The sequence below is a fragment of the Suricata suricatta genome, chromosome 5 (assembly GCF_006229205.1).
Source record: "Suricata suricatta isolate VVHF042 chromosome 5, meerkat_22Aug2017_6uvM2_HiC, whole genome shotgun sequence".
Classification (NCBI taxonomy): domain Eukaryota; kingdom Metazoa; phylum Chordata; class Mammalia; order Carnivora; family Herpestidae; genus Suricata; species Suricata suricatta.
The window spans coordinates 148,460,060-148,472,079 of record NC_043704.1 but is presented as its reverse complement, the minus strand read 5'-3'; the positions used below and the strand labels follow the sequence as shown (position 1 = coordinate 148,472,079).

General features: G+C 48.8%; 2 protein-coding genes across 4 annotated transcripts in view; both read left to right on the top strand.

Moving 5' to 3' along the window:
• GLB1 (galactosidase beta 1) overlaps nt 1-12,020 on the top strand; it is a 78,700-nt gene that overhangs the window by 160 nt on the left and 66,520 nt on the right. Inside the window, exon 2 of the mRNA XM_029938779.1 lies at nt 206-488. Within this exon, the coding sequence (XP_029794639.1) occupies nt 206-488 (283 nt within the window). The remainder of the gene's footprint in view (nt 1-205; nt 489-12,020) is intronic.
• Nucleotides 179-3,859, top strand: TMPPE (transmembrane protein with metallophosphoesterase domain). Of its 3 annotated transcripts, none has more exons than XM_029940473.1 (2): nt 179-201; nt 2,165-3,859. In XM_029940473.1, the coding sequence occupies exon 2, from the start codon at nt 2,270-2,272 to the stop codon at nt 3,611-3,613; it is 1,344 nt and encodes a 447-aa protein (XP_029796333.1). In that variant the 5' UTR covers nt 179-201; nt 2,165-2,269; the 3' UTR covers nt 3,614-3,859. The 3 variants fall into 3 exon arrangements, with proteins under 3 accessions (XP_029796333.1, XP_029796334.1, XP_029796332.1); XM_029940474.1 differs by lacking the exon at nt 179-201 and adding an exon at nt 249-289; XM_029940472.1 differs by lacking the exon at nt 179-201 and adding an exon at nt 417-488.

Genomic DNA, 12,020 nt, shown 5'->3' with positions numbered 1-12,020 from the left:
CCCCGGGGCCCGGTGCGCGGGGGCGCGCGGAGAGGGGGCGGGCCGGCGGGGACCAGGCTGCGGCTGTGGCCCGCCGGGGTCCTGCGGGCCGTGGGCCTGGGACCCCGGAGCGCGTCCCCGCAGGCCGGCAGCCGGCGGGGCGCAGGCAGTGGACCGGCCCTCCCGTCGGGGGCGGGCCAGGCGGGGCGCGCGTCCTTCCCGGTAGGTCTGTCGCTCGCGCGCTCCCCCCGGCTTTCCCCTTTCGTTTTGGACTGTCTTCCCCGTCGGTGCGAGGACGGGGTGACGGAAGGTGCGCCCCCAGCCTTTCCAGCCTTGCAGTTTTCCGGGAGGGGGAGTTCAAGGAGCGCGCAGAATTTGGAGGGCGCCGTGGGCTCTGGCTTGGGGCGCCCTCCCTCGCCCATTTCGGGCGCTGCGGAGCACTCCGGAAGGAGAAAAATGGGGTCAGCCGAGGCCCCTGCGATGGCAACGTAGGACTGATTTCCTTCGAGGTGGTGTCCTTTCAAACATCTCGCCCCCTTCTCGGCACTCCCTGCTACCTACTTTCGCTTGTATTTTCCAGATCCTCAGGGTTTGGCGGTGCGGGCCAGGGGTGGGCTGCAGGTGGCAGCCGGCGTGGCCGGAGGGGGGTCTGGCGGAGCGAGCAAGTGAGGCGGTGGGGGCGTGCGAGATTGGCGGGGGAAGAAGGGCAGCCTCGGTTAGCCAGTCAGAGACAAAGCGGGGCGGAGGGGGGGGGCATCCAAACCGCGGCCTGGGGAGGTGGGCTTCACAGCCGCGGAAAGTTGGGGGAGGGGGGGCGGACAGGCCATTGAAATGAGCACCTGCCTCTCTGCACGTTCAGCAAATCAAACTGGTTCCTCCGAAAGTTTGGGTGGGCCGAGGCTGGGGCGCGTGTTCAGTAGAAGGGGTGAAATTTGGGCCCATTGACTTTGTAAACTGTACCCCTTGATAAAAGGCTTTTGATACCTTGCCTAGGCAAAGTCACACATTTCTCTAAACACCAGGGCTGAAAATTTCAAGTAGTTGCAAAACAGCTGCTGAAAATAGTGGAATTTGGGGTTCTTGGGGAAAGATCACCTCAAACTGAGTTCTTGCTAACTTCTGTCTTTGGTGTCTGGTCTCTATGCTCCTTTTTCTTCTCTTCTCTTCTATTTCTTTCTTTCTTTCCTCCCTCCCTCCTTCCCTCCCTCCCTCCCTCCTTTCTTTCTTTCTTTCTTTCTTTCTTTCTTTCTTTCTTTCTTTCTTTCTTTCTTTCTTTCCTTCCTTCCTCCCTCCCTCCCTCCCTCCCTCCCTCCCTCCCTCCTTTCCTTCCTTCCTTTTTTTGTCTAGAAGGCCTGGAGGAGCCCTTGGGTGAGAGCTGTGCAGCTTCGAGAACCACTGGCCAGGGTGGGACTGGGGAACTGTTCCAGAACGTGGCCGAGAGAGATGAGGAGGAGGGCAGATCTTAACCTGTAGCTGGGAGGGTTGGGGGACGGGAGAGATCTGCATTTATGGATTAGCTTGTGGACAGGGCAGCCCCCTGGAAAAAGGTTAACTTTGTCCTAGAAATTCAAACAAGGTTTTCAAATATTTATTAATTTACTCAAGAAATAAGAAATCATTACATGTTCACAAACTACATACACACACACACACACACACACACACACATTTTTGGAAAAATCACAAGATTTCTCCCCAGAGTTTAGGAGAAGAGTGGCACTGTTTTTGCATTTTTGCGAATCTTTTTCACATCTGTCAATAATAGATGACATCTGGTGCATTCAGTCTCTCCATGTCATGTGTCACGGAGCCGGAGAATAAAAGTCAGTCATAGCCTAGTGTTACCATAGAAATCATTTTGCCTAAATGATCCTCCTGTGAGGGTCGTCCCGCACCACACTTTGAGAACTGCTCATTTAGAATAATGTTTTTCTTATTCTAAAAAAGAAAGTTCTATGCTTTATGGAAAGACTTTTATATATTTGGAAAACTATAAGACGATGGAGACCCTCCCATCATCGTCCAGTCCCCTGTGTGTGTTTGTTCATAACAAATCGTAGCAACTGCCGTGTTTGAGTGGCTTGGATTTAAGGCAGGTTGGGTAGAGGCGAGTGGCCTTCAGGTTTTGAATGGGGACAAGGAAACTCTAATATCCCACAAAGCTGACGCAGGTTCCTGGTTGCAGGCGGAGCTGATCTGGAAACCTGTCCTTGGCCATTGTCCTTTCTAAGGAACCTTGCAGAGCCCGCCCGCACAGAGCTGCCAGGGGACCCTCTTAGGAGCAGAGACAATGGCGACCTTCAGGCAGCTGTCGCTGGGTAGGAAGGCTGCGCTGGCTGCCGGCACTGTCTTCGTGTCCATGATCGCATCCCGCTCCTATCTGGCCGGGAGCCTCGAGCTCGGGGCCTGGCGTTGGCTCTTCCGCCTGCAGCTCGCCCTGTTTGCCAACTCGCTCATGCTCATTGGCTCCGTCTACATCTGGCATAGCACAGTCAGCAACCTCAGCCACTCCGCCGCCGCAGAGTCCACCTGCTTTCAGCTTTGGAAGATGGCCGTGGTGGCGTTTCTGGCGCTGGCCCATTCCAGTTTCTTCACCATGCTCTTTTTGGTGGCCGAGGAGCCCTACCTCTTCTCCTTGGCAGCCTACTCCTGCCTGGGGGCGTACATCATCATGCTCTTCTTCCTCTGTACCCTCAGTGGCGTGGAGCTGGCCTATCAGCTCTTGGCCTGGCGCCGCGGGAGGGTCGTGGGCAGCCTTGACCAGACAAGGAAGCTGGCGGTCAGGCCGGCCCTGGCGGTGGCCGTGACCGCTGTGCTCAGTGTGGCCGGCCTTCTGAATGCTGCCCGGCCCCCGGCGGTGAAAACCGTGCAGGTGCCCATCCACCAGCTGCCTCCCTCGATGGACGGCTTCAAGATCGCGCTCCTCTCCGACATTCACTTGGGCCCCACCGTGGGCAGGACCAAGATGGAGATGTTCGTGAGGATGGTGAACGTGCTGCAACCAGACATCACCGTGATCGTGGGTGACCTCTGTGACTCGGAGGCCTCTGTCCTCCGGACGGCGGTCGCCCCCTTAGACCAGCTGCACTCGCGCCTCGGCACCTACTTCGTCACGGGCAATCATGAGTACTACACGTCGGATGTCAGCAACTGGTTCGCGCTCCTGGAGTCGCTGAACGTCAGGCCCCTTCACAACGAGAATGTGAAGATCTCCGCCACGGGGGCCCCACCCAGGGGCGGTGAGGGCGATGACTGGATCTGCCTGGCTGGGGTGGATGACATCGAGGCAGACATCCTGCACTACTACGGCCATGGCATGGATCTTGGCAAGGCCCTGGGGGGCTGCAGCCCGGAGCACACCACCATCTTGCTGGCTCACCAGCCCCTGGCTGCCAAGAGAGCCCTGCAGGCTCGCCCAGATATTAACCTGATTCTTTCTGGGCACACGCACGCCGGGCAAATCTTCCCGTTGAACGTGGCAGCCTATCTCCTGAACCCCTTCTTTGCTGGCCTCTACCAGGTGGCCCAGACTACATTCGTGTATGTCAGCCCAGGCACAGCCTACTACGGGATCCCCATGAGATTGGGCAGCAGGGCGGAGATTACGGAGCTCATCCTGCAGCGGGCTCCTTGAACCTGGCCCTGCCCTGTGTGCCTCCTCAGTGCTCTTGCCCTTCACCGTTCATCCCTCTTGAGAGCAGGTTGCCCGCTTTACCCTGTGCGGCCTCTCCTGCCCAGCCCTGCCCATACCCGCTTGGTCACAAGCCTGGCTGGAACAGTAACTTGTGCCGGGCCAACTGTAGATGGCCAGTGACTGATTTCTATGTATCTGCGAGGCCACTGAGGTCACATGTGTCAGAACAAGCGTCTCTTTTCCCGACAGCGTGGAGCGAGCCCTCCTTGTCGGTGGAGCTTGTGGAGCTGCGCTGAAATGGGGTTACTGGAAAGGAAAGGGAGACCTCTAAATGCAGAACAGCATTTTTAAACCCTCTTTAGGACTTAGGCACTTTCCAGTAGCACTGATTCAGAGCTTTCTGGGGAAGGGTAATCCGGAACAGGCAAGAGGGAGGCCCCGCTGGGACCGCAGAAGAATTATTTCTCTTCCCTCTTGGTTCTGTCAGGGTCACCTTTATTGAGGGCATCTGCCCAAACCTGCCGGGACACAGGGCTCATGCTGTTTCACAGCCTTGAGTTTTACTGCCCCCGGCCCAGAAAGACCCACGCGCACAGTGGTAGGCGATGGGTCGGGTAAGGGTTCTGCTGCTGAGAAAATCGGAGGGGGTTTGCCTCCCCGGTCTCTTTTTGTGCAACACTTGGGTGAGGTCATGAAGGACAGGCTGCTTTTCCCTACTGGAAGGTGAGGAACCCGAGGCAGAGAGAAGTAGGGCATTGGCCACACGACAGGGTATGTAGGAGACCCTTGGCTAGAAGCTGGGCCTCCTTTCCCGCTGTCCGATGGGTAGGTTGCTGTGTCTGTTACCAGTGAGTGCAGGACTCAGACCCATGGAACCGTGCGGAGACAGTGAACAAGGGCGTAGAACCTCCTGGTCTTTCAGACTGGTTTGCTTGAAGCTGATTTCTGTTTCTCCACGACTGCCTAGGCCAGAGCCTGGAAGGGCCTCGTTTCATTGGAGGGTGTCCATTTCACTGGAAGAAGGGTCAAGAGACTGGAGCGCTCCTTCCTCGCGCCCAGGTTTGGGTCTGTGTTTTGTGAGAAACAGGTTTGCTCTGCACAGGGGAAGTTGGGGGGTCGCATGGGGAGCGGCAGGGCTTTGTGCTTTCCTCCTGGGCCCTGGTCGTGGCTGGCTGCCACTGTGTTGCCGGCTGGGTGGCCTCCCCTCCAACACCCACCCCTCCATCCCTCACCGCATGAGGGTTGGCCCAAGGCTCTGGCCATAGGAACGTAGTGCCATGCAGCTGGGCTTTCGACCCCCTGCGGTGGACCAAGCCTCTTGTGCCAGAGGAAAGACACCCTCCGACCCTGAGGTAGAAGTCAGTAAGCTCTCCTCTTAGAAAAAGTTGCACTGAGAAGCTTGGGGACCTCGGCTCAGCACTGACTCTTTTGTGATTGGGAGTCTCTCTCCACCGCCCTGCCTGGAGAGGCCCACCTGCTGCTCATCCACCAGCTGGCATCCTGGCAAATGACTTGACCTCACTGGGCCGTGGTTTCCCTCACCCTAAAGCGAGGATAATTCTATCTACCTCAGGATGGTTTCGGGGAGATAGTATTGAGACATGGTGTAAGTGACACGGGGCACAGTCACACAGGACGCACATGGCGGTGTTAGTATTTAAACATTGTGTGGGGCCTGCTAACTGCATTCGGCACAGGTGCCCGGAGGACTCATGAGGCAGCCAGACTGGGGGAGGGTGAGTGGGTAGCACGCTGCCTGCGGCCAGGGACCCGCAGTGTCAGGCAGCCCCTGCTAGGGTCTGCCTTCTTTGGCCTGTGCCACTGTATCTTGCCTGGCCAGACGGAGCTTTGTCAGCTTCCTCCTTGCCTTCTTGGCATATGATGATGGACTCCCCGGGGATCCTGGGACCTTTCCTCTTTGCCAGCAGCGAAGATATTGACCAGGGAGCCTGCCAGGCCAGTTTAAAATGTATCTCTGAGTCGAGATCTCAGTGGTTTCCTTGTTTTGTATCCACTTGTGTTTAATCATCTTGCAGCAGGGATACATTTGGAGAACACTTTATTCAGAACTGTGGAAGGAACCTTGGTCTTTTCACACATGTTATAGATGATGGTGGGATGACAGAGATGCAACTTTGCACAGGGCGGCAGCTCAGCTCCCACGTCTGACCCCCTTCTCCACGGTGCCCTCCTCGCTCGCCACGCCCTGCCGGCCTCAGGATGGCCGCGCTTCCAAGCCCTCCCTTATCCTTGGGACCTGACCCTGGTCATTGGATCATTCCAGTTGCCTTTCTGCCTCTTTTTGGTTTGGATTTCAGCTGCTGTGCCGCTGACGCCATTTGTTTGCACCCTTAGGTGCAGCTGGTGGTGGGCCGCTTGCCCACCTCATGAGTTATTTCACTGCTTTCTCAAGTTTGGATCTTTCTCAGCAGTGTTCTGAGTTCCGTGAAATTAGCTTCCTTCAGCTTCCTTCTTTATTTCAAATCTTGCACCTTTGTCTCTCTTTTGTCTTGGATGCCATCATTTTGCGATCTTGTGCATCCTTCATCCTCGTGCTGAAGTCCTCACCGAACTGACTTCGTTCTGTTCCAGAGTGAGGCGAGGCAGGCCCGTCCTGTGTCTCGGGAATGTTCTGCAACACCTCTCACCCTCGGTTTGTGTTCCATGACGTGAGATTGTTCCCAGCAGAAACTCCTGGTGGGCCACTCTCCACGGCACCCTGTGCACCTCTGGTCCTGGTTCCTCGTCTACTTCTCTTCTTTGTTTTGCTGGGTTTTGGCTGGGGGGAGGCAGTGAGGAACATTTCCGTGAAGCTTGAAAATTCTTTCAATTTCCTTTTAGTTTCTTTTTTTTTTTAATTTATTAAACACAACTTAAAATGAGATGTAATGCTTTTTAAAAATGAACAATAGCGGGGCCCCTGGGTGGCTCAGTTGGTTAAGCGTCCAGCTTCCAGCTTCAGCTCAGGTCATGATCTCATGGTTTGTGGCTTTGAGCCCCGTGTCAGGCTCTGTGCTGACAGCTAGCTCAGAGCCTGGAGCCTGCTTCTGATTCTGTATCTCCCTCTCTCTCTGACCCTCCCCTGCTTGTGCTGTCTCTCTCTGTCTCTCAAAAAAAAAAAAAAAAAAGAACAATAGCATGTGATAAATTCATGCTATGCCGTCCTTTCCAAACATCCAGCCATTCATTTCTCCCCTTTATTTTGTTTTAAACTTCTTTATTGTGAAATGTAAAAACATTCCCAAAGTAGAGAGGGCAGCGCAGCGAATCCCCAGGTTCTTACTGATCACGCAGCTTCAGTTAAGAGCACACTACTGTTCCTTCTCGGGTGCTGCTGCCTCATACTCTTGCTTTTTCCTTTTTTGGCTGGAATATATTAAAGCAAATCTTGGAAAACGTAACTTTACCAGAAATAACTTTTTAAAAAAAGCATGTCCATAATGCCACTGTATCCAGTAAAAGTCATAGTAATTCTTTATTTTTAAGCAATCTCTTCACCAAACGTGGGGCTCAAACTCACAACCCCCAGATCAAGAGTCACATGTTCTAGTGACTGAGCCCGCCAGGTGCCCCGGTAACAGTAATTCTTTAAAATTGTTTAACATCTAGTTAGGAGATCGGGTCTGGAAGCCAGGTCTCCGATCTCTCATCAGGGTTAAGTAGTTGTGTCTGTTACAGGTGAGTACAGGATAAATGCAGCTAACTGTGTGGAGAATGTGTGTTCAGTTTTTCCTGATGATCTCAGTTGTCTTTTTTTCACTGTGATAAAAAAAAAAAACGCAGAGCGTAAAGTTAGTTGATCATCTTAATGATGTTTAGGTGTGCAGTTCAGTAGTTTAAGTATATTGACATCGTTGTGAATCCGATCTTCAGGACTTTTCCATCAGGCAAACCTGAACCTCCCCTCATTAAACAATGACTCCTCTTCACCCTGCCCTCCACCCTCGGCAGCCACCGTTCTGCTTTCCGTCTCGATGAATTTGACTGCCCCGGGTACCCGTATAAGTGGAATCAAACATTACTGTCTTTTTGTGACTGGCTTATTTCACGTAGCATGATATCCTCAGTGTTCCCCCATGTTATGATATGTGACAGGACTCCATTCCATTCCTTTTTGTAGCCAAATAATACTCCGTTGTATGGATATACTACATTTTGTTTACCGTTCACCCATCAGTGGGCATTTGGGTTGTTTCCTCCTTTTGTCTCTTGTGAGTGGTGCTGTGATGAACACGCGTGTGTGAACCTCTCTTTGAGGCCCTGCCTTCTGTCCTTTTAGATGCATCCCCAGAAGTGGGATTATTGGACCATATGTTAGTTCTGTTTTTCATTTTTTTGCGGCATCCCACTACTGTTTTCTGTAGCAGCTGCATGATTTTACGTTCCCACCACAGTGGACAAGAGCTCCGGTTTCTCTACATCCCCACCAGCACTGGGTCTTTTCTTTTTCTTCTTTTTTTTTTGATAATGGTGTGAGGTGATAATCTGCATTTCTCTGATGATTAGCGATGTTGAACATCTTTTCCTATGCTTATTAGTCCATCATCTTTGGAGAAATGTCCGTTCAAGTCTTTCACCTATTTTTCATATCTGGTTATTCAATTTTTATTTTTATTAAATTATAGGAGGTCTTTGTATATTCTGGATATTGACCCCTTATCAGATATAGGAGTTGCAAATAGTTTCTCCCATTCCGAAAAATGACTTTGATTGTATCACTTGCTGGGCAAAAGTCTTTAAGTTTGATGGCCTAGTTGTCTGGTTTTGTTTTTGCACCTGCACTTTGGTGTCATGTCCAAAACGTATACCAAATTTAGTGTTGAAGCTTTCCCCTCTGTCTCCTTCTAGGAGCTTTATCGTTTTGGGTCTTGTATTTAGGTCTTTGGTCCATTTTGAGTTAATTTTTGTGTATGGTGCAAGGTAAGGGTCCAATTTCTTTTTTTGCATGTGGACATCCAGTTTTCCCAGCACCATTTCTTTTCTTTCTTTTGTTCATTCATTTATTTATGTTTAAGAGAGAGAGAGAAAGAGAGAGAGTGAGACACAGAATCCAAAGCAGGCTCCAGGCTCTGAGCTGTTAGACGTGCCCAACATGGGGCTCAGACTCACAGACCCTGAGCCGAAGTTGGATGCTTAACTGATTGGACAATCCAGGCTCCCCTCCCAACACCATTTTTTGAGGGGACTGTCCATTCCCTGTCAAGTGACCTGAGAGTCCTTGTTGAAGGCCATTTGAGCATATATGTGAGTGAGGGTTTATTTCTGGCCTTTCTAGCCTATTCCATTGGTCTATTTGTGTTTTTCTGTCAGTACCACACTGTTGATTACTGTAGCTTTGTAGTATCTTTTGGTATCAGGAAATGTGAGTCTTCCAACTTTGTCCTCCTTTTTCACAAAGTTTTGAGTACTTGGGGCTCCTTGAAATATCATATGAAATTTAGGATGAATTTCTGCGAAAAATGCGGTGGGACTTTGATAGAGATTGTATGGAATCTGCATATCACATGGGTTAGAATGGACATCTTTTACCTGTTCTTCTAATCCGTTCCTTCCTTTCTTCCTTTCATTTATTTCAGCCATGTTTTGTAGTTTTCAGTGTATGAGTCTCACCTCCCTGGTTAAGTTTATTAAGTTTTTTTTTTTTAGGCTATTGTAAATGAAACTTTTTTTTTTAATTTTTAACGTTTATTTATTTTTGAGAGAGATACAGAGTGTGAGCAGGGAAGGATCAGAGAGAGAGGGAGACACAGAATCCGAAGCAGCCTCCAGACTCTGAGCTGTTAGCACAGAGCCTGATGTGGGGCTCGAACCCACGAACCATGAGATCATGACCTGAGCTGAAGTTGGCCACTTAACTGACTGAGCCACTCAGGTGCCCCGAAATTGTTTTCTTAATTCCTTTTCAGATTGCTCATTGTCAGGTGTATAGAAATGCAATTGATTGTTATATGTTGATTTTGTATTCTGCAATTTTGCCAAAATTTTTTGTTAGTTCTCTCTCTCTCTCTCTCTCTCTCTCTCTCTCTGGAATATGAAACCTTCCATTTGCTTTTCTTGCCTTGTTCCTGGTCATAGAGGAAAAGCTTATGGTCTTTCACCATTGAGCGTGGTGTTAGCTGTGGGCTTTCATATGTGGCCTTTAATTTGTTGAGGTGGTTTCCTTTTATTCCAAGTATGTTGAGTGTTTTGTCATTGAAATGGTGTTGAATCTTGTCAAATCTATTTCTGCCTCAATTAAAATGATCATGTGATTTTTGTCCTTTATTCTGTTAACATGGTGATTGATTTTCATATGTTGAATCACCCTAGCATTGCAGGACTAAATCTCACTTGGTCATGGTTGAATTCAGTTTGCTGGTACTTTATGCATATATGTGTGTGTGCATATGTATATATGTATCAATATTCATCAGAAATATTTGTAGTTTTTTTGTTATATCTTGTCTGGCTTAGGTAATAGAGTAATGTTGGCCTTATAGAATGAGCTTAGAAATATTTCCTCTTTGATTTGTTGGAAGAGTTTCAAGGAAATTGGTGTTAATTCTCCTTAAATGTTTGGTAGAATTTTCTGGTGAAGCCATCTGGTCCTGGATTTCTCTTTGAGATTTTCAGTTACTGATTCAATTTTCTTTCTAGTTATTGGTCTCCTCAGATTTTCTATTTCTTTATTTTTTTAATGTTTTTTATTTATTTTTGAGAGACAGAGAGATACAGCATGAGCAGGGGAGGGTCAGAGAGAGAGGGAGATAATAAAATTCGAAGGTAGGCTCTAGGCTCTGAGCTAGCTGTCAGCAGAGAGCCCGACACAGGGCTCGAACCCACGAACTGTGAGATCATGACCGGAGCTGAAGCTGGCCGCTCAACCGACTGAGCCACCAGGGCACCCCTCCATTCCTTATGATCCAGTCTTGGTAGGTTGTATGTTTCTAGGGAGTTTTTTAATTTGTTGTAGATTACCCGATTTGTTGGCATATTATCTTTCATAGTAGCATCTTATGATTTTTTTTATTTCTGTGACATCAGTTGTAATGTCTCCTCTTTTATTTCTGATTTTAGTTATTTGAGTCTTCTCTCTTTCTTAATCTAGCTAAGGGTTTGTAAATTTTGGTGACTTTAAAAAAAAACCAACTCTCAGTCATTGATTTTTCTTTTCCTAGTGTTTTTCTGTTCTCTCTTTCATTTATCTCTGCTCTGATTTTTATTATTTCTTTCTTTCTGTTAGCTTTAGGTGTAGTTTGTTATTTTGTTTCTTTATGTCTTTTTACAGTTTTTTAGTTAGAATCAGAATCTAGGGGCGCCTGGGTGGCTCGGTTGGTTAAGCGTCTGGCTTCTGGCTTCGGCTCAGGTCATGATCTCACAGTTTGTGGGTTCGAGCCCCGCATCGGGCTCTGTGCTGACAGCTAGCTCAGAGCCTGGAGCCTGCTTCCGATTCTGTGTCTCCCTCTCTCTCTGACCCACCCCTGCTCACGCTGTCTCTCTCTGTCTCTCAAAAAAAAAAAAAAAACCATTAAAAAAGAAAAAGAATCAGAATCTAGAAACAAGGTCCATAGGCACCTGAGAGGCTCAGTCAGTTGAGTGTCTGACTCTTGATTTCGACTCCAGTCATGATCTCATGGTTTGTGGGACTGATCTCCACAGAGCCCACTTGAGTCTTTCTCTCCCCTTCTCTCTGCCCCACCCCCATGTTCTCGTTCTTTCTCTCTCTCAAATAAATAAAGAAACAAACCTAAAAAAATAAAATAAAAACAAGGTCCATATACAGTAGGTGATAAATTTCTTAAATCTAAGTCTATAAAACATCCTCCGTTCTTTATGTCGTTTACTTGTTCAGGTTATCTGGGTATTATTATATCTTAGTATTTCCTACACTTTGGATTTGCGGTAATGTTTACTGTGTTGTACTCTCCCTCATATTTTCTGTGAACTGGTAGAGCGAGCGATCTATAAAAGTTACAGCTAGAGGCCAGATGGATTCACAGTCAACATTTTTCTTTTTTGGCAGGAAGACTATAGGTTTCAGTGATGCTAAGACTGACCCAGGTGCTGTCAGCTTGATTCCTCCACTAGAAAGTTCCTCACCATCTTCTCATCTAATGTTTTGGCAGTCATTGATGATTATTGCCTAAAGTCACTATTCCACTAGGGATTTCAAAATGGTGATTTTTTTTTCTTAAGTTTGGTACATTTAATGCAGAATTTACTAGGCCAGAGTACTACATAGGTTTCCCAGGACTAGGTGGTTATGTAGCTTTTCTATGTTCAAGAGACAATGGAGAAGCTTCTTTTACCTCTGCTCTGAATCCTGAAGGAGTTTTTGGAGCACTCAGAAATCTAATCCTGCCATCAGGCCCTAAAGTGGTGATTTTTCATTTCATCATTTCTTCTGCACAGTTAGTAAAACTGGTTC

Bases quoted from the DNA above. Each gene is read 5' to 3' on its own strand.
- TMPPE (XM_029940473.1), top strand. From the start codon at position 2,270: ATGGCGACCTTCAGGCAGCTGTCGCTGGGTAGGAAGGCTGCGCTGGCT.